The 20,352-nt window shown below is 33.3% G+C and overlaps 2 protein-coding genes across 5 annotated transcripts; one reads left to right on the plus strand and one right to left on the minus strand.

The window, feature by feature from the left end:
- Positions 1-677: 677 nt before the first annotated feature.
- On the minus strand, positions 678-6,913 carry LOC112736759 (mRNA cap guanine-N(7) methyltransferase 1). 2 transcript variants are annotated; one of them, XM_025786345.3, is made up of 14 exons: positions 6,724-6,913; positions 5,672-6,156; positions 5,070-5,209; positions 4,909-4,977; positions 4,749-4,820; positions 4,215-4,316; positions 3,844-3,900; positions 2,231-2,369; positions 1,896-1,960; positions 1,744-1,794; positions 1,504-1,566; positions 1,226-1,349; positions 1,085-1,146; positions 678-958 (listed from the first exon to the last, which is right to left on the minus strand). In XM_025786345.3, the coding sequence occupies exons 2-14, from the start codon at positions 5,742-5,744 to the stop codon at positions 863-865; spliced, it is 1,113 nt and encodes a 370-aa protein (XP_025642130.1). In that variant the 5' UTR covers positions 5,745-6,156; positions 6,724-6,913; the 3' UTR covers positions 678-862. The 2 variants fall into 2 exon arrangements, with proteins under 2 accessions (XP_025642130.1, XP_072069185.1); XM_072213084.1 differs by having other exon boundaries at positions 6,572-6,732.
- A 154-nt stretch (positions 6,914-7,067) lies between these two features.
- LOC112736756 (uncharacterized) lies at positions 7,068-18,242 on the plus strand. 3 transcript variants are annotated; one of them, XM_025786342.3, is made up of 18 exons: positions 7,068-7,218; positions 7,304-7,400; positions 7,496-7,549; positions 7,635-7,684; positions 7,967-8,000; positions 8,358-8,445; positions 8,683-8,774; positions 9,084-9,158; positions 9,313-9,401; positions 10,022-10,151; positions 15,438-15,527; positions 15,858-15,923; positions 16,484-16,575; positions 16,693-16,758; positions 16,880-16,946; positions 17,024-17,112; positions 17,798-17,927; positions 18,020-18,242. In XM_025786342.3, the coding sequence occupies exons 1-18, from the start codon at positions 7,160-7,162 to the stop codon at positions 18,074-18,076; spliced, it is 1,425 nt and encodes a 474-aa protein (XP_025642127.1). In that variant the 5' UTR covers positions 7,068-7,159; the 3' UTR covers positions 18,077-18,242. The 3 variants fall into 3 exon arrangements, with proteins under 3 accessions (XP_025642127.1, XP_025642128.1, XP_025642126.1); XM_025786343.3 differs by having other exon boundaries at positions 7,076-7,201; positions 7,285-7,400; XM_025786341.3 differs by having other exon boundaries at positions 7,083-7,218; positions 7,295-7,400.
- Positions 18,243-20,352: the final 2,110 nt, after the last annotated feature.

Consider the following 20,352-nt stretch of genomic DNA (forward strand, 5'->3'; position numbering starts at 1 on the left):
TCTCCCTTTTTATTTTGTCCCTTATCTGCACAATCCCTTTGTCACTAGCTTGCTCTGGTCTTTATTTGGTTTCACATTAAATCGCAAATTTGCATTTCAAGTAGAGAACCTTGCATTAAACATATTTTAAACAAATCAAAATACTCAAGCCTCCATAATTACTCTAAGTATAGAATTTTACATTAAATAAATTAAAACACCGATGCCTCCATAATTACCAAATTACTCTTGCGCATAAAAATTAATATTTTAAGTAAATCTCTATATTCAATTATCAAAATTTAGAAATAGACAACTCTTAAAGATCATATTCCAAACCAAATTCAAGTATTTAAACAAATAAAATTATACAATTGAAAGGTGGTAGTGAGTTGGTGCAAGGTGATAGTGGGTTGATGTTGCGAAAACAGAGAGTAGTAATGAATGTTGGTGATGAAGGTGACTGAAAATAATATTGAGGAGAAAAGAGTTGGCCTAGTGATGTTCTGGTTCACATTGCGGAGGAGAGGAGAAAAGAAAAGGAGATGGGACAATTTGTCCAATTAAATTGTTCACATAAGTAAATTGTTAGGAGTTTCAATAAAATTATGCTTTTGTTAAGGGGCAGAAAGGGATTTTGTGAAATTATTAAGGACGGGTGAGGTTTCACTTGTTAAAATATTGAATATGTAAGAGAATTTGAAATTTAAAGAGAATTTGAAATTTAAGTTATAAAACTCCCAAATGTATTACAAATTGAAAATTTGCCAAAACTCAAGTTTGTTATTAAATCAAATCATCATTAGAGAACATGGCAACCACAGGCAGCTTCACCTCCATGATTGCATTCTTTATAACCTGGCCATTGCTTGTGTCACTCGCACTAATCACTGCCAATATACATTATGTCTTGCTCTTCGATGTGCATTGATCCTCGCTCTTTTCGATCACTTGTTTGGGTTTTGTCCGGTTGACCTCGCTGTTAGTTTCCAAATAAAAAAACCCCGTTAAACACTTAAACTATGTTGCGACTTGCAACCAATTTTCTACAAACCAACAATGGGACCATTATCAGTATGAGCACTAAAAAATAACAGTTACTCACCTTTCTCAATACAAATGACATGTATAAATAAGCTGCTTCCCATTCATCAGCTGATAGTGTACCTGATAGGGAAACATAAAGATATGAACAATTGCGTTTTCATGAGTCTCTATGGGAAATAGCATGGGCACAACGTCTTACTCTGATCTTGGTTGCCATCACCCAATGCACCAAGCCTTCGCATGAGCTCTACAAATTCCGGTTTTTTCATGTACTCGTGCACGAATTCGTGCGAGTTCTTTGCAAAGACGAGCTCAAAATCATACTGATGTAAATGGAAAACATAAATCAGTAAAGTTTGTAGTGCAAGGCTTTCTAATCCAATGCTTACTGTAAAATAACATAAAGATTCATCTTAATGTAACAAGTGGGGGCTGCAATAAATATGCAAGGATCTATGTAACATCTGGCAGTGATACCTCTTCGGCTAATTTTTGGAATACTTGAAAGGGGACAATCCATTCAGGACAATCAACAGCGTCCTGCAACAATAGGCCACATCTTAAAGAAAACAATTCGTACTCTCGGTGTCCAAGAGTTGAAGGACTTTAAACATAAGACATGTCATATACTGATAACACCGATTATGCAAAGGTTCTGCAGATGTGCATACACAAAGTCATACATCTAACATTAACTTGACATGTAAAGCATGATACCTCTAAATGGAATGTATACTTTATTCCAAAGGGGCTGGAAGATTTGAATTTCTGAATCAAATAGGAAGAGTCAAAGTTAGAAAAATTCACAAAAATATTTTTAAAAAGTAAAATAAAACTAAAGCAGTTACAGAATCTATAAAATGAATTACTTTGTCAGCAAATTCTTCATCAAAACGGATCCAGTAGACACTATTACCAAATACCAGCCCTTCAGCTGCATATTCACAGTGAAAATCACATCTCCAATCAAGAATTAAAAAAGAAAATGATCTGCCGTACCCAACCAAAGGCACATTTATGAACCAGAAATCTTAACCAAAGTAATAATTATTTCCATCAGATTCATTCATTTAAAACAAAAGCAGCCACAACGTGTTATTTCAATCAGAGGTTGGTTTCATGGGTAAATTGATACATAGGACTCTATAAACAACTAAATTTACTTAGAATAGTAATAGCAGAAAGATTGTAGGACACCAACAACCTTGTCTAAGCTTTTTGATAATCACATTGGCATCTGGCATAGTTCCAATGAAAATGCCTCCTGGGCGAAGTAAAGCTGAAACATTAGCCAATGCTCGCCGGGCACGAGCCTCCGTAGACCAGGAGTAATGCAATGCAAACTGAAGTATTTAAAAAGTCTAGATTAGGCACCGATATACACTTTTAATATGGAAATAAATCCATAAATATTTATAAAGTGGCATAATGGAGTGTTAAGCAGTATGACAATTTAGTTTCATATATTGACGAAAAAAAGGGCAGAAATCAACCATATATATATAGGCAACATATTAAGCGTAACAAAAGGAAAAAAGAGCGAATAAATTTGAATAAGATTAGACTAAAATATGATGCACAAAAAGAAACAATGCCAATTACAATGATAGGCCACTTAAAATATAGAATAAAGTATCGTTTTTCACCCCAACATTTGGAGTAAGTCCTAAAGTTGTCCCTAACGTTTAAATCGTTTTATTTAAGCCCTTAACATTTTAAAATTGTTTCAATGTTGTGTTGTCGTTAGTGATCTATTGACAGAATTGACGGTGGGACAAAATTGAGACGATTTTAAAATGTTAGGAGAGACTTAAATAGGACGAAAACGTTGTGGATAAAAACAATACATTACGAATTCAAGATTTTTACTCATCATAAAATACTTGTAGAATGACTAGTAGTAAACTTCCGAAAAAAAAAAAAGATGAATATGATATATATATAATAAAGTATAAATTATACCTTTTTGAAATAACATTTAATTTTATCATTCAATAATATCAATTTTTTTATGATACATAGTTATTCAATTATTTTTTGCTTCCATCTAAGTAAATTATTCTTAATCACATTACTTTCATTCTAAGTAAATTTATCTTTTTTAATTTTACTCTTAAAGATTTTTACTCATCATAAAATTTTTATAAAATGACTAGTACATAAACTTGAAGGAAACAGAAAAAGAGCAAAGTACATATACAATAAAGTATAAATTATACCTTTTTTATTAAGAGAAAAATTAAAAAATAAATTGAATAATTATCTATAGTAAAAAAATTAAAATTATTAAAGGAAAAAAAATAAAATTTATTTAAAAATTAAAAATAAAGTTTAATTAAATTAAACATTAAAAACGTTCGATATATTAAAGAGTAAAAGGTATAATTTATTATATATGTATCATGCACTTTTTTTTCCTAAAAGTTTATATACTAGCCATTCTATAAGTATGAGTAAAAATCTTGAATTCGTAATGCAATTCATTCCATTAAAATTCACTGTTATTTTATTTGATTTGGTAATTCTTCTAAGAGTAATGTACTGTTTTTGTCCCCAACGTTTCTGTTCTATTTAAGTCCCTAACGTTTCAAAATCATCTCAATTTTGTCCCACCGTTAATGACAACATTGAGACGATTTTGAAACGTTAGGAACTTAAATAAGAAGATTTAAACGTTAGGGACAATTTTAAAACTTAGCCCAAACATTACGGACAAAAACCATACTTTTCTCTAAATATATTTATTCAGCAATAAAAGTCCATTTATTTTTCTATATATACTTGGAGGGTTATTATTAACTCACGGTGCATATTTACCTGGCAGCTACAAATATCAAATGGAGCATCATCTGCAAGAACTTTGTCCAAGCGAATCTGAAAATGTTAATGACAAGAAGAATGAAACCTAAATCAAATATTGTTTACCCAAAAAAGAAAAAAAAAAGAAAACACAGAGAATTTCATAAAGTTCGGATTACTTTCTATGAAAGATAATTAACTTCTAAACATTTAATTTAGACTACCACAATTTTTGTGACATTCCTCTACTATAATCAAGTGATGCCAAGAATAACATGCTGTTTTATAAACATAATTTTAAAGGAGCAAATTCTTGATGTATGCAAGAATGACAATAGTCGAAATGTGAAGTGTACTTCAAAACATTAATAGCCATAAATATTAATCACCTCATAGCAATCTCCACATAACAGGCGAGCAGGAAATGAAAACTTTTTACGTCGCTGATGATGGTCAGCATCTCCATTATATCGTGTGCGACAGTCTTTGATCTATATAGATTGTTGAATTCAGTGAGCTGACACTAATGGCTACAAATACAATGCAGTTGCAGATAGTTTGACACGATAAGGTAAATAACGTTTCAATGAACAGCAAGGACTTGAGCTTATCAAATATAAGCTCATAATCAGGAAGTATAAGAGTGCAATGACAAGTTCATTACTACTCACAATGGCATGAAAATGCTATCAGTTTCTAGTATAAAATTTGAATAGTGAAGATTGAATTCTACCTAGAACAAAGAAGTGACTAATTTTTACAAAAGGTTTGCCCCTAACGTCCCAAAAACAAAATTCTCCAAATGCAATTGGGTAGAAATTGAAACTATATTGGGATATTGTTAAAAAGCAAAAAAGAAGACTATCATTAAGAGGCATATGCATAACCAAAGCAGCAAATTTCAGAAAATTTTAAACACTTACTGAGCCTTCAGCAATGTCAATACCAACATAATATCCAATTTTGGCCTTGTCCCATTTGATAAGATCCCCACCCTGATGAACATATATGAAATAAATAAAAGAATGCTCAGCTCAAAAGCTACAAATGAGTTCTATAAAAACCACAAAAAAACACTAACACCTTGCCACAGGCGAGGTCAAGGACTGCATCTCCCCGACGGGTGTAAAGCTGAATTAAGACACTCTTAATCTGTTCCATAAAATAATTGACCAAACTATTAATAAAAAGTCATATAATATTCTTACATTAATAAAATATTTATTGCAAAATACACCATATACCCAGTTGTTAAGTTTCTTCAAATGTATTATAGGACTAGCCTCCCGTTCCTCTAGAGTCTGGTTGGATCTTGCACTGTAATGATCAGCTACTTTCCTAGCAAAAATCTTTGTGCTTTCATCCTCCAGAAATTGTGCATCACCTAAACATAGCAAAAATGAAAATAACATGAGCACAATAACCAAGCTTTCTGCTAGAAAAATAGACATGATCTTTATACAATCCCTTGAAGTTTCCACTATAAAAGGAAAGAAAACACACATGCTATTAACTTAGATTAGTATCATTACACAGTCAACACGAACTTTTTTACCTATATTTCCCAACTAAAACATGGCATCACAAAAATTATGGTGAACCTTCAACCACACTCTATTTGTTAATTAAATTCGGACTCCAATAAGCTCAAAACTTATTCCTTTTCTGTAACCATTCCTCCACATTATAACTTTTCCACAAGGTCTATTCATGAACAACCAAACAAAAGCCTAGAGCATCTAAACCAAGCTACGCAGATCAAAAACCAATAAATATCACCCTTCAAAACAGTGAACTTGAAGTAAAGGAACAAATGAGGTGGTGAAAAATAGCATCAAAAAGTCACCTTGAGTATGCGGTCTTTTAGATTGTGGTGGACCAAACGAGGATGAAGGAGAATCCGGATATCCTCGTTTCATGAGTACCAGTGATGGATGGCAACAAAGGGTATTCAGGTACCTCAAAGGATCGGGACAGAGGCGGCTTAGGGTTATTTTCCTAAGATGTATGTAGAAGGTTATGGATAAGCCTGCTTCCTAGGGTTTTCTTGTACTGTAATCAAATCTATATATTCCTCCAAGTGTTTTGTGACAGAATTGCATTCGATTCCACTTTCAACTGTTATTCTAATATTCTTTTTTCCTTTAATCTTTTACGGAGTAATAACTAACAAGTATCTGGCATTCAGACTAACGCCACAAGAATGAGATTACAACAAACACCCCATAGTTAACAAATAACTTATTTTAAATCTAGAAAACTTTACAACCCAGACTAATATGTGTTTGAAACTAATTACAGATTGCTCAAGCACCAGCGTTCTTCAACAGCCTGCACAACGAACAATAAGAATATGCTTCACTCAGACACTTGGGTTCTTAAGAGACATGCACATATAATATTTTACTTCTGTAATCATAGTATATTAATGATCTTTTCAACTTTGCAATCTGAGTACCATATATTAACTCTTCTTTACTCTCTAGACCTGAAGTGTAAACTTTTTATGGGCTAAAATTTCAGTTAAATCACAACACTCCATTAATCCACTATTGTACACAAGTATATCAGTACTATCAACAAAAGATATATAAAGCAAAGCTATAATCTAGACTGAAAAATATGTATAGCAGAAGAGAATTCAAGGCTGTAGCAAAACCACAAATAGAAGTTCCAAGGTAAAGCATAAAAACTAGAAGAGAAAAAAAAAAGTACAAAAGAAATTCAAGTTCTAAGCAAAACCAACAGATAGCGTTTTCCACTATAAAGATTTCAGAGTGGAGCATCCCAAGTTGCTAACTTAGCATGTTCATAATCATCATTCAGCCACTAAAATCCAACATCAAACTTCAATTCATATAAATTGGGAAAAAAAAATTGCAAGATGCAAAACGCAACCTGAAGAACATCTGAAGAATTTGAAGCTCCTCTAAACAAGCAGCGATACCAGTCAATATATTTTAGGGAGATAAAAAAATGAAATAAATTATAAAATTAAAACTAAAACTAAATTAATTAACTATCTAAAGTAAAGTAATTTGCTCAATTTCTTTCCGGATCCACATTCATCGCAAGGAGAGTGAGCGAGAGAGAATGAATAGATGGTTGTCCTTCTGGATTGGGCTGGGCTGGTCTGGGCTTTTCATTTGGCCCAAAATACGATATGCCTTTCTTGCGGCCCATTTTTATTTTGGCGGGAAAAGAAAAGAGTGAATGTTGCGCGAAAGGCCTGTTCTCAGTGTTCTGCACTTCTGCATCTATCTAACCTTTGTTGTTTGAGACATTAGAATTAGAAATTCAGCAGCTTAAATTCTGAGAAGGGGAAGTGCGTGAAATGGATAAATACTTGGTCCCGTTGAAACCCTCAGCGGAAAAGGTTCATCCTCTTCCTAGGTAAATTTATTATTTATTTTTTGAAAAAATGGATTTATATATTTTCACTATGGGTGTTGAAATCAGTTTTGGTAAGAATTGCAAGGTGCCGTTGGAAAAGGAGCAATGTTGAACTGAATGGAAGATTTGAACCTAACTATTGCCATGAGATGCTGGATTTGCTAAGTCGTTCCTACTCTGAGGTGTGTTTAGAAGTGCAGAAAAGATTAAACTTATTTCAATGATGATTCATCTGATATCTACATCTTCTGATGATGTGCTTTATATCTTGTCATAGGTGGGTGCTTTTCCGCATCTGTATCATGCAGATGAGACGCCTTGCGAATCGCATGTAGGTATAATCATGTGTGTGAAAATTGGGGTTTGGAGTTTCCTAAGTCTGTGATTTTAGTTACTTGTGCTTGCTTGCCGTACAGATCCAACGGGCTATTACCAGAGCAAATGGTGATGGAAATCTTCCATCCAAGTTAGTCTTTCAACTTCTGTGTTTGATCAAATGAACTGATATTAAAAATGCAAATCATGCAATTATTATTTTGGTTCAAACCATATTGCCAGTAGAAGTTGGCTAATCATGATAGGGTTATGTAGTTTGCATAAAACTTTTAGTTCAAACCATATTGCCGTTGATTTATCAAAAGAAGCAATGGCATGTGCTGTCGGATGTGAAATGTTTCATTTGGTTTACATCTGATTTCATTTCATTAGGATTTTTATTATACAAAAGCTTATGTTTCTTTACTAACAGGCAAGGCATCTCTGCAGTGGACTTTGACAACAAGGTATACAGATATTTATGGTGATAGATTGCATGTTTCAAATGAGAAGTTTTCTGCATTAATGCCACTATAGTGCCTTTAGAGTAAATATTTGGCATGTACACATAGATATACTTTCAGGTGAAACTTCTATCTGCGGCTTAATAGTTGTGACTAGTGAGACAAATTTTGCATGTTCAAGGACTTTATTGCCCTCTGTTTGGTCATTTGTGCTTTCTAATTTGTATAATTAGTTACTCTTCTTGTGTTATCTTGGAATGATTTTATGCAATTATCTTTTCGTTTATGTGAAAACTCAAATAATTTCATTAATTGTTTTGTATTTCTTTTCATTAAACTCCATTTTGAATTATATTCTAGGGAATATACTTGGCATCTGTGACAAAGTTGGGATGCTTAACAGTTCATGACTTTGAAGCTCTTTATTGTCAGACACATAAACAAACTTGTAAGTATGGATTTGGTACTAGCATGCTTAACGAATTTTGGTACACCGAGTTGACAATGGTTTCTGATTTTATGCTGTTGAACATGTTTAATAAGGCTCTAGTTTGGGCTTCATTCACTTATTGATTTATTGGTTACTTTATTCGGAAGCATTCTTATTTATGATCTCCTTTGGTTTGAGGGCATTTCGAAAGAAGTGATACCGAGTTTAACTTAGTTTTTGTTAATTTTATGCCAGGCTTGAAAGAAGACGAAAGCAAGCATTTACTGCATCTCTCACTAAAACGACAACTTGATACTGTTAGATGGAATCCTATTAACCAGGATGAGGTTTTCACTGACTATAATTGTGTTCCTATTCACCATTGTAGTTTCAAATTTAGAGTTTGATGTTGTCTACCACGTGTATTGTGTAAAATGGTTTGGTTTTTCCTTTCTAGTTTTATCTAGTGCAACTGTTGTTACATGTCAAGGACAGTGTTAAAATTTTTGGGTGCTTTTTCCCTATACAAGTGGTGTGCATTTGATGTAAAACCAGTGCTTTGTAAAATTTATTAATAATTGCTTTGCTGTTGCAGTTTGAACAAGATTCAATATTCTGTCTTCCCCGTGATTTACTTGTTACTTTATTTATTTCAGGTTGTCTGTGCATCTGTAAAAAGTAGTGAAGTACTTATATTTGATGTTGGATATGTATCATCAGAGCCAATTGAAGTAACTTTCCATTCTTATCTGCTTATGTCATCCAATATTGCTATATTCATAATTTATCATTGTATTTCTTCAATGATGTTATGTTATATAGCCTTTTACTGATGTTATTTTGTATATCCTAATCTTTTTTTGCCCCTTGATTTATGTAATGCAGGTGTTGAGGACACGAAATACAGCAACAGTTCATGGGTACAACGGACACAAAGGTCTCTCTGATGTTGCCTTCACGTCAAATGACTCATGGTTGGTAGATGAGCCTTGAACAATAAAGCCCCCCCCTCCCTCCTTTATTTTTCTCCCCTCCCTTCCCTGATGAGAGTGATGAGTCCTAACACATGGTACTCATTTTCTACCAAGGGCCAGTGCTTGTCTAAGCCTATGAAATGTGGGTTATAAAATTTTGATTCAAAATTCAAGCAACAGGAATTTGTTGATTGCCTAATATTGAGTAACAAGTTAGCGAATGCCTAATGTACATATATTCCTACATATTGAATGTAAACTGGACTTTTCTACAATAATGGTTCTGAACAGATACTTCTTTTCTGGGAAACGCAAACTAACATGACATGATAAATTTATGGAAAAATTTAGAGAAGTAAAACATAGCAGTAAATAATGATATGTTATTCCAATAGTTACTAACTTGTACTTTTGGCACAGCAAAATAATGTACTATTCTAACTATACACTTTTTTGCTCAGTTGAGGATGATAAAATGCGGTTCATATGCTGTTGTCTAAGTTTCATTAAGTATAGTTGCATTACACACCTGATCCTAAATAACATCCTATACTATGCTCATTTTGTGAATGTATTTCCCATCATCATCCTCTTCTTAATTTTCCAGTGAATTATAACAGGATACTTGCCTCTGATACACATGGTGGGATCAATGTTTGGGATAGAAGAGTGAAAGCTCTACCTTCTCTTGAGCTTACATCTGGTTCATCTAGTACCCTAAACAGCATCCAAATAAATGTTGAAAATCAGGTTAGAAGTTTTGCATGTGCTCTGTCAATGTGCACCATTGACTTTTAGCCATTTTAGTTTAGGTGACTAATGATATATTGATTTCGAAGTATCCATTTCTGTTTACCAAATGTTTAAACCTTGTGTTGACTAGATCAAATCAAAATCAGATCCCTAATTTATTTCATGAATCTTTTCTGTAAATAGAATTAATTATAATATCCTTTCCAGTTTTAGTTTAGCTTATTTTTAGAAATTTTATGATTAGAAATCTTTCTTAATTTTAGGCTAGTATATTTCCCATTTTCTAGTTATTTCTATTTCTGTAATTCCTCTATAAAGAGATGATTTCCTGTACATTTGAATATACATAATATTCAGACACTTCAAGTTGGTATCAGAGCAGAATCTCTACACTGTGCCTCTGATTTATAGATATGGCTGACAGTTCCTCCGTCATTAATCATGAACAAAAGGAGAATACTACTCCTACTCCATCAGATTTAAAATCTGAGCAGCGGGTTCTAGTTAGTGGTGACTCCCATTCAATTCAGATCATCACATTTCGACTCAATGGGTCAAACTACCTTAGGTGGTCTCAATCAGTTCAGATGTACATTCGTGGAAGAGGGAAAATTGGATATCTCACCGGTGAGCGAAGTCAGCCTAACGTCACTGACACACAATATAATGTGTGGGATACCGAAAATTCCATGGTGATGACATGGCTGGTGAACTCAATGGAGGATATCAGTAGTAACTATATGTACTATACCACTGCCAAAGAATTGTGGGATAGTGTCAAGGAGATGTACTCTGATCTTGGGAATAAATCCCAGATTTATGAACTTACTCTAAAAGTTAGAGAAATTCAACAAGTGAGTGACAACGTCACCAAATATTTTCACACATTGAAGCGGGTGTGGCAGGACTTTGACCACTTCAATAACTATAAGTGGATTTCAGCCGCTGATGCCAAACACCACCAACAAACAGTGGAAGAAGGGAGGATATTTCAATTTCTTGCAGGCCTCAATGTGGAGTTAGATGAAGTTCGTGGCAGAATTATTGGAAGAGCAATCCTACCCTCAATTGGAGAAGTTTTTGCTGAGGTTAGAAGAGAGGAAACTCGTAGAGTTGTGATGATGGGAAAAGGCAAGACTGAACAGACTTTGGAGTCTAATGCACTCTTAGTGGCACCTGCTGCACTTAAAAGTTCATCAAATCAGAAGCATCCCTCCAATCTTTGGTGTAACCACTGCAATAAACCTCGTCACACCCGAGAAACCTGCTGGAAGATTCATGGGAAACCAGCATATCTTAAAGGTAGCAAATCTGGTCCCAAATTACGTGCTACCCCAACTGCTCATGAGGCTGAAAAATCATCCTTGAGTAAGGAACAGGTTGAACAGCTCATAAGGCTGTTAAATTCCATTTCTTTATCTAGTACTCCTAGTGGTTCTTTGGCTCAAACAGGTAATTTTAGTATTCCTATGTCCCTTAACTGCACCTCAAACTTGAATGCACCATGGATTGTCGATTCAGGTGCATCTGACCATATGACCAGCCTCTCTCCTTTATTTAAAACTTATTCTCCTTTTGAAAATGAGAAAATTAGAGTTGCTGATGGTAGTTTTTCATCCATTGCTGGAAAAGGTACCATTAAGTTGTCCAAAAATATTGACCTAAGAAATGTCCTACATGTACCAAAACTTTCCTGTAATCTTCTCTCTACTAGTAAAATCTGCAAGGATTCCAATTGTGCTGTGACATTCTTTGACACTCATGGTATTTTTCAGGACCGGACCTCGGGGAAGATGATTGGCAGTGCTAAAATGATGGACGGGCTCTATCATTTTGAGGATATTTTGGAAGATAAAGTAGCTCAAGGATTTAGTGGTATTAGTTCTATGCCTATAAAGGACCAAATAATGCTCTGGCACAATAGACTAGGACACCCTAATTTTTCATATCTCAAACATTTGTTTCCAAGTTTGTTTAAGAATATTGATTCTTCCTTACTTAAATGTGAAAGTTGTATTCGTGCAAAGAGTCATAGAGTTCCTTATTACTCTCAACCTTATCATGCATCTAAACCTTTCCAATTGATTCAGTGATGTATGGGGTCCATCGAAAATAACAACTCAATTTGGAAAGAAATGGTTTGTGACTTTTATCGATGATCACACACGACTATGTTGGATCTATCTCATGCATGAAAAATCTGAGGTTTCTAAGATTTTTCAGTATTTTTCAAAAATGGTAGAAACTCAATTTGACACAAAAATTTCAATATTAAGAAGTGATAATGGTACTGAATTCTTTAACAAAAATCTTGGTGAATTTCTTCAAAAAAAGGTATTCAACATCAATCTACATGCCCCAATACACCCCAACAAAATGACATTGCTGAAAGGAAGAATAAACATCTTCTTGAAGTAGCACGTGCCATTATATTTGAGGGTAATGTTCCAAAGTATTTATGGGGAGATGCTGTCCTAACAGCAGCCTATCTCATAAATCGAATGTCTACGCGTATGTTAAATTACTGCACACCGTTGGATATTTTCAAAAAGAATTTTTCAGCATGTAGGTTGCATTCTGATTTACCTTTAAAAGTATTTGGTTGTACTGTATTTTTGCATACACCTTCCTCCTGAAGTAAACTTGATCCAAGGGTAGAAAAATGCATTTTTATTGGCTATTCTCCAAGTCAAAAGGGTTATAAATGTTTCAATCCACACACAAAGAAATGTCATGTAAGCATGGATGTTACTTTTTTGGAACATGAAACATTTTTTCAGAAAAAATTTCTTCAGGGGGAGAGTTTAAGTGAAGGAAATTTTTTGCATGAACCTTTACCCACTCCTATCTTACATATTGAGGATACAACTTTCACTGATCAAACAAATTCTAAAATAATTACCAAAAAAGATGTAGAAATCAATTCTGAAATTGTGCCAGAATTAGTTGGAACACAAACAGAAAAAGAAATACCACAATCAAAGGAGCTTCGATGTTATGTTCGGAAATATCCCAAGAAGAATAGAGACCAGCCCATCATCTCTGCACCAACCCAATCTGAAAACCCGGAAGACGGCCCAACTATAGTACCTGAGGATCTTCCAGGTAAATCTGATATTGCTACTGCTAATAATAATTTGCCAATAGCCCTTAGGAAAGAAACCAGAACCTGCACCAAAAGGGTACTCAAAACCAGCACCAACCATCCTATTTCCAATTATGTCTCTTACCAAAATCTCTCTCAAAAACATCGAACTTTTACTTCTAAAATTACAAATCTGTTTGAGCCTAGGAATATAGAGGAAGTACTAGATGATCCCAATTGGAAATTAGCAGTGATGGAAGAGTGGCATGCACTCAAGAAGAATAAAACTTGGGAGATTGTAGATCTTCCACAGAATACAAAATTGGTTGGCTGCAGGTGGGTTTTCAACATCAAGTGCAATGCTGATGGAAGCATAGAAAGGTATAAGGCTAGGTTAGTAGCTAGGGGATTTACACAAACCTATGGAATAAATTATCGAGAGACATTTGCCCCAGTTGCTAAACTCAACTCTGTGCGGATTCTCTTATCTCTTGCTGCGAATTACAATTGGCCTTTACATCAATTGGATGTAAAGAATGCTTTCTTGAATGGGGAGCTAGAGGAAGAGGTGTTCATGAAACTTCCACCTGGATTTGAGGCTGAACTAGGGAGGAATAAAGTGTACAAACTAAAGAAATCTCTCTATGGATTGAAACAATCCCCAAGAGCTTGGTTTGAACGACTTGGAATGGTGGTGAAGGGACTTGGTTATACTCAAAGCCAAGCTGACCATACACTTTTCTATAAACATTCAGCAGTTAATAAAATTGCCATCTTAATTGTATATGTGGATGACATTATTCTGACAGGTGATGATAGCTTGGAGCTAAAAGACTTGAAAGAAAAGCTTGCCAAAGCTTTTGAAATCAAAGAACTTGGCTCATTAAAATACTTCCTTGGAATTGAATTTGCAAGGTCTAAGGAAGGCATTTTTATGAACCAACGAAAATACATCCTAGATCTTTTAAAAGAGACAGGATTACTTGGTTGTAAAGCTGCTGAAACACCTATAGAGCCTAATTTAAAATTGAAGCCAGCTGAACCAGAAAATGTAATGGACAAAGGGAGATATCAGCGCTTAGTGGGGAGGCTAATCTATTTATCCCATACACGCCCGGATATAGCCTTTGCTGTGAGCATGGTAAGCCAGTTTATGCATTCACCTGGCCGAGAACACATGGATGCTGTCTTTAGAATCCTAAGGTACTTGAAGGGGTCGCCTGGAAAAGGGTTACTCTACAAAAACTATGGACATCTTCAAGTAGAAACCTATACAGATGCAGATTGGGCTGGGAATGTCATGGATAGAAGGTCAACATCTGGGTATTGCACCTTTGTTGGAGGAAACCTGGTTAGTTGGAGGAGTAAAAAGCAGAGTGTTGTGGCACGAAGTAGTGCAGAAGCTGAGTTTAGAGCAGTGGCTCATGGAATATGTAAAGCACTATGGGTAGAGAAAATCCTACAAGAACTAAAGGTTCCCATTTCTCCACCAATAAGGTTGTATTGTGACAACAAATCTGCAATTTCTATTGCCCATAATCCAGTTCTGCACGATAAAACTAAACATGTTGAAGTTGACAAGCATTTTATAAAGGAAAAGATTGAGAGAGGACAGATTTGTATCCCATATGTTCCGACCACAAAACAATTGGTAGATGTTCTAACTAAAGGATTACCCAAGAAGACCTTTGATAGCATAATAAGCAAGCTGTCAATGAAGGATATCTTCAAGCCAGCTTGAGGGGGAGTGTTGACTAGATCAAATCAAAATCAGATCCCTAATTTATTTCATGAATCTTTTCTGTAAATAGAATTAATTATAATATCCTTTCCGGTTTTAGTTTAGCTTATTTTTAGGGATTTTATGATTAGAAATCTTTCCTAATTTTAGGCTAGTATATTTTCCATTTTCTAGTTATTTCTATTTCTGTAATTCCTCTATAAAGAGATTATTTTCTGTACATTTGAATATACATAATATTCAGACACTTCAAGTCCTTGCTTGTGGGTTATGATGCTATTTGACTTAATAGGTTACTTGGCACTTTTTTTCATGGTTCATGCAACTCGGTAAAACAGCAGTGAATTCACAATGTATTTGCATTAGTTTTGGTTTCAATGAGTTCTGGAGCTCTTGGTTATTGTGTTCAGTCAATATTTTGAGAAGTAACAGACAATTTGTATTCTATCCATTCCAGATTATTTTTGGTGCTGGGAAGAGTGGCTTTGTGTACATGTGGGACATTCGTGGCGGAAGAGCATCTACTACTTTTCAGAGTCACAAAGAGGTAATGTCTCTCTAGATTCTCGTAAATTCATAACTATATGTATTTGGTAATTCTTCTTGCTATTATGTTGTGAAAAATACATCTAAAAATACAAAAGGATCAAGGTTTCATTCATGGACAGATTCTCTTCAATGAATCTGTTTATTTTGTTGTTGTCACTGTTTCTCCCAACTGTCATTACTGCCTTCCACTAACTGGACTGACAGAACTCGCAGTTGCAGCTACTTTTGTTTAATAAACTATGACTTCATGCCCTGTTCAATAAAGCAAGATATATCTTTCAATTCTCAGCTTTTTTATTAAAAATTTGGAATTTATTTTGCTTTCTAGATGTGTCATCCTCCTATAACATCGTTGAAGTTGGCAACATTACTAGAGAAGATTGGATCTTTGAAGGTGTGGTTATCTTTTCTCCTCCAATCGGTTTGTTGTACAAAATACAATTGAGCAAAACTTCCTCTTTTATGTAAGGGCTATACTTTCTACTAAATGTCATGATCTGCATATAAATGATTGTTATTTGTTGAAAAAAATGTTGACTTCACTTAAACAGGTTTAGTAAAATCTGTCATTACATTTTAGAATTTGTTTAAGATGGACTTTTCCTTAAATTATTTTGATGAAACTTAAATAAAATTTTAAGATTTCTATTTTGACATGAATTATACAATCTGCCGCCGAGGATATCGTACTAGCGTTTTGGTTTATATTTCTATTTCTATTTCTACTATGACCTATTAACCTTCAAATCATTGCATCTGTAATGTATCATTAATTATTCAACAATAATTGCGAAATCTATCTTAGTTATGGATGGTTTTAACACTCATTCTTGTTCATGTAAGATTATTGATTTATTGAATATTTGTGAAAGGCCATATTATGAGATTGCAACACGTGACAATTAAATTTTATAAGTTTGTGGTTTATGCTCCTTCATTCTTGTTGCTATGTAGGCACAAGCTAATATTGTTTGCAAAGAGATTCATTCTATTCGATTCAATCCATGTTGCCCATATCAGCTAGCATTCCATCTTGATGATGGCTGGTAGGTTGCCAAGTGTACTGGCCTTCTTCCACTTCATCATTTCCATGACTTCTCCTTTGAAATTCTCTCTTTGTAATTGTTACTTAACACATGACTAGCTAATATTATGTTATGTAGGTCGGGTGTTTTAGATATTAATACTTTACAAGTTACACACATTCATTGCCCTCCCCCAGCTTGGTTGTAAGTTCATTTAACTTATAGTTTCTTTGTTGATTATTTACAATATCACTTTATAACTACATTTTTTTTGTCATGAACTTTACAACTACATCTAACCAATTTTTTTCCTGTTATTTGTTAGAAATGATTCCTATCTTCCTATAGATCTATCATATATAAGAAAACCTTCATGGTTATCTACATGTTCGGTAAGATTTTGTTTTCCCTATTGTGTAAGTAATAAATGGAATTCTATCTTTGGAATAACATTTTTCTCTTGATGCAGATCTATTTGGTTGGTTCATCATCTGATAGTGGCATTCATCTCTTAGATTTCTACCCTAGTACCAGCTCGCCGAGCCATGTGCATTACAAGTAAGGCACTAACATTGATGCATATGGACATGAAAATTCCCTGTTTTTTATTTCACTAAACCACTTAGTTAAGACTACACATATAAGTGGTGTAAGTTTACACCAAAAATAATTTGGCCCGAAGATCACTTACTCATGTAAACAACTCAACATGATCCAACATAATTTTTCTTTTATAATCTCTTGGAGACAATAAAAAGAACAGAGGAACTTTTTCTTTCATTGCACACACATATCAAGCGTACATGAGTTCATACCTTTTACAGGCAAAGCTTTTCCAGGTATCTTAATAACTAAGGATGATATTACTAACAAACAACTATTTTCTTAATGTCTAAGAAAACTTATGTGCGGCGCGAGAAGCAAGTAGTAGTTTGTAGGTTTGTCTTAATAACTAAGATATATCTATGACTAGTCGAAGATCTTAATCTTCAAGATAATTCCCAGTAGCAACTTTTGATTATCATTGGCGACAACTTGGATGAGGAGGCAGAGGCTTGATCAACTCGAATGCTTAGAGCCGGTGATGACTTCAAACTTGATAAGTTTGATTTAAATGCTAACAAGTAGAGATAACCTTATATTAGTGCTTAGATTTACAACATATGTGTATAACAAAATATTCATTTGGTTAAGTTTACCTATCAATACTTTTTCTTAACAGTTTTAGTAATTTTCATTGTAGAGAGGATACTGATAATGTTTCCAAGATGAATAGGAGTCAAAATAATCAAAACAGATTTATTCCTTTATCTGAAGGAGTTATTTCATGTGCTGCACATCCTTTATATAATGCCATCGTAGTAGGAACAAAGGTTTGTGGGTAAAATTCTTTTTGTCTTTTTGCTTTTAGAATCACAGACTTACAAGTTCATTATTACTGATATTGATTGATAATTGATTTCAGAAGACATCTTTGCTCGTGATTTCACAAAGACGAAGGTCAAACAGTGAAGAAGATTAGTCCAAACCTGATTTATTGTTGGAAGTTAGTTGTACAAATTGAATCACGATTGTTAATTTAAGATATAATAAAGTATTTCTTATTTGATTATTGACAGATTTCCATTGTTTACAAGTCATATGACTTTGGTTTTTATTTCATTTTTATTCATCCTTCATTATTTTTCCTTTTCTTTTTAAACTTAAATTCATAAGACTTTTACTCATGATATACAAGGATTTTATTTTAAAATTGTATAAAAATTAATTAAAATAAACAATATTTATATCAAACAAATCTTAAATTTATTTTTATTGGCTTAAGATTCTTATCTGGTCATCCCTCCCTCGCCATAATTTTCTTCTTTCTTGTTTCCACCATTTCATTTTATCAACTAAATGTGACACTAAAAAGAAAACCAATCTTGATGAATATTAAGAGGAAAATCATAAAAGGAATAGTGTAAACTTTGCATCAATCAAACCAAGCTTATTTTCCTTTTCTTAATCCCATTTTATTAAATCAGATCATTCACCAAAAACACCATTAATTACTTCTTCCGAATGACAGAAATACAGAATCAATCTATAAGAAAGAAAGCATGAAAAATAACAGTCAAAATTATTGATAAAGACAACCAAGAAATGTACAGCATATTATATTATATCCCATGCATCGAAGATGATATGTTGATCTTGTCATTTTATGCTAGACGAAGTGAACCACACTTATTGCTGTGATGTTCCTTGTACTTGGTTTTGTTCCTTGAGGGTACCCAGAAAGAGACACCGAATTCTTTTCACTTGTTTCTTTCAAGCTAAGCTGTGATTTCGAGAGAAAATGATAGAGAACACACAATGTTACAACCAAGGTACACCCCATGTTCTGTTCCAAAAAGAGTGTGCAAAACAACAAAAATGAATTTGCTAGATTTTTATGCAAAGTATTTTTCTAAAGTAATACTATACAAACATCTAAAAGTGTTAATTGAACTGAGTAATGTTACACATCCAAGTCATTTTATGAACCCAAATCTAACTAAGTTAAACAATAAGACTTGGAATAATGTTACCTATAATTGATTTTTATTGATGTTAGACCAATTTGATTAGACTTAGTTAACAATAACATTATACTAATTGAACATGGTATAATTTAAAATGAAAAATAACAGTTTGACTATTTAATGCTGTTGTTTTTGTATAAAGTTGATAGTTAAAAATCATTAGATAATAATTTAGTTAAACTTGTCAAATCACTTAACGATTCTCCAATATCACCTAATTTAATAAGCGTTTAAGAAAGATTTTTCTAATTCATGTTATAACATCAAATAGTTATTTCTAGTACAATGCCACATTTTGTTTAATAGCTGTGGACAATTTGGTCCCATATTTATTTGTCCTTGTTTCTCCAAAGAGGGGCTAACTTTGATATAATTCATAACCATGCAAAGGCTATGATAGCAAAATTAAGTAAAGTTGTATGCATGATGAGTTGAATTATGAAGAGAAGTTAAGGGATTTGTTTTGTTTGAATTTGATTAGTGTGGGATCATAGGGCTTCCCTCATCCAACTTATTATTTAAGGGTTTGTTTGGTGTCCCCTACTCTCCTTGCCAATGAAATAAATTATTGGAAGAACAGACATAAATATAGCTTTCCTTGAGAAAAACCTTACACCTAAATTGATCCCTATTTACAATGATGTATCTTATTTTGGTCCCATTTGATAGAGGAAGTAACACATAAATGTTGGTCCCCCTTTGATAAAGACAGAAACACATGATATCAAGGGAAAAGTTTCCCTAAATTAAACTCTTTCATAAGGTGACTTATAGTGTATTCAACCTTAGATTAGCACTACTATACATTTACAATATTTGTCATTTAAGCATATATAGATTATACGGAGCCACTCAGATAAAGACGCTGAAAATGTCTTTTTATAAAAATATTTTTTAATAATTAAAATTTAACACATATAATCAATTAAATCGTGTTATTTTTGTCAAAATTAGACTAGACAAATTGATTTGACCGAAAAATGGTGAATCAAATCTTGAACTGGTCTAAATTAATATTATTTTTTATAGAAAATGACTACAATACCCTATTATAGAAAATGACTAAAATACTTCTATTATATATATTAATTTTGAGAATCTTAAATTTTAGTCCTTTATTTTTCTATTGTAGGGTTAGGATTTAGAATTTTTAAAATTAATAAATAAATAAATATATATATATATATATATATATATATATATATAATTAGAGTATTTTAATCATTTTCTA

Source organism: Arachis hypogaea, chromosome 13, assembly GCF_003086295.3.
Source record: "Arachis hypogaea cultivar Tifrunner chromosome 13, arahy.Tifrunner.gnm2.J5K5, whole genome shotgun sequence".
In the NCBI taxonomy this organism is placed as follows: domain Eukaryota; kingdom Viridiplantae; phylum Streptophyta; class Magnoliopsida; order Fabales; family Fabaceae; genus Arachis; species Arachis hypogaea.

Excerpts from the sequence above, each read along its gene's own strand:
- LOC112736759 (XM_025786345.3), bottom strand. The coding sequence starts at position 5,744 with ATGAAACGAGGATATCCGGATTCTCCTTCATCCTCGTTTGGTCCACCA. Across the intron at positions 4,978-5,069 it reads TGAAGAAACTTAACAACTGG|ATTAAGAGTGTCTTAATTCA; the intron begins GTATATGGTGTA and ends TTTATGGAACAG. Across the intron at positions 1,961-2,230 it reads TATCAAAAAGCTTAGACAAG|CTGAAGGGCTGGTATTTGGT; the intron begins GTTGTTGGTGTC and ends GTGAATATGCAG.
- LOC112736756 (XM_025786341.3), top strand. The coding sequence starts at position 7,160 with ATGGATAAATACTTGGTCCCGTTGAAACCCTCAGCGGAAAAGGTTCAT. Across the intron at positions 7,685-7,966 it reads GATGGAAATCTTCCATCCAA|GCAAGGCATCTCTGCAGTGG; the intron begins GTTAGTCTTTCA and ends CTTTACTAACAG. Across the intron at positions 8,446-8,682 it reads TCAGACACATAAACAAACTT|GCTTGAAAGAAGACGAAAGC; the intron begins GTAAGTATGGAT and ends ATTTTATGCCAG.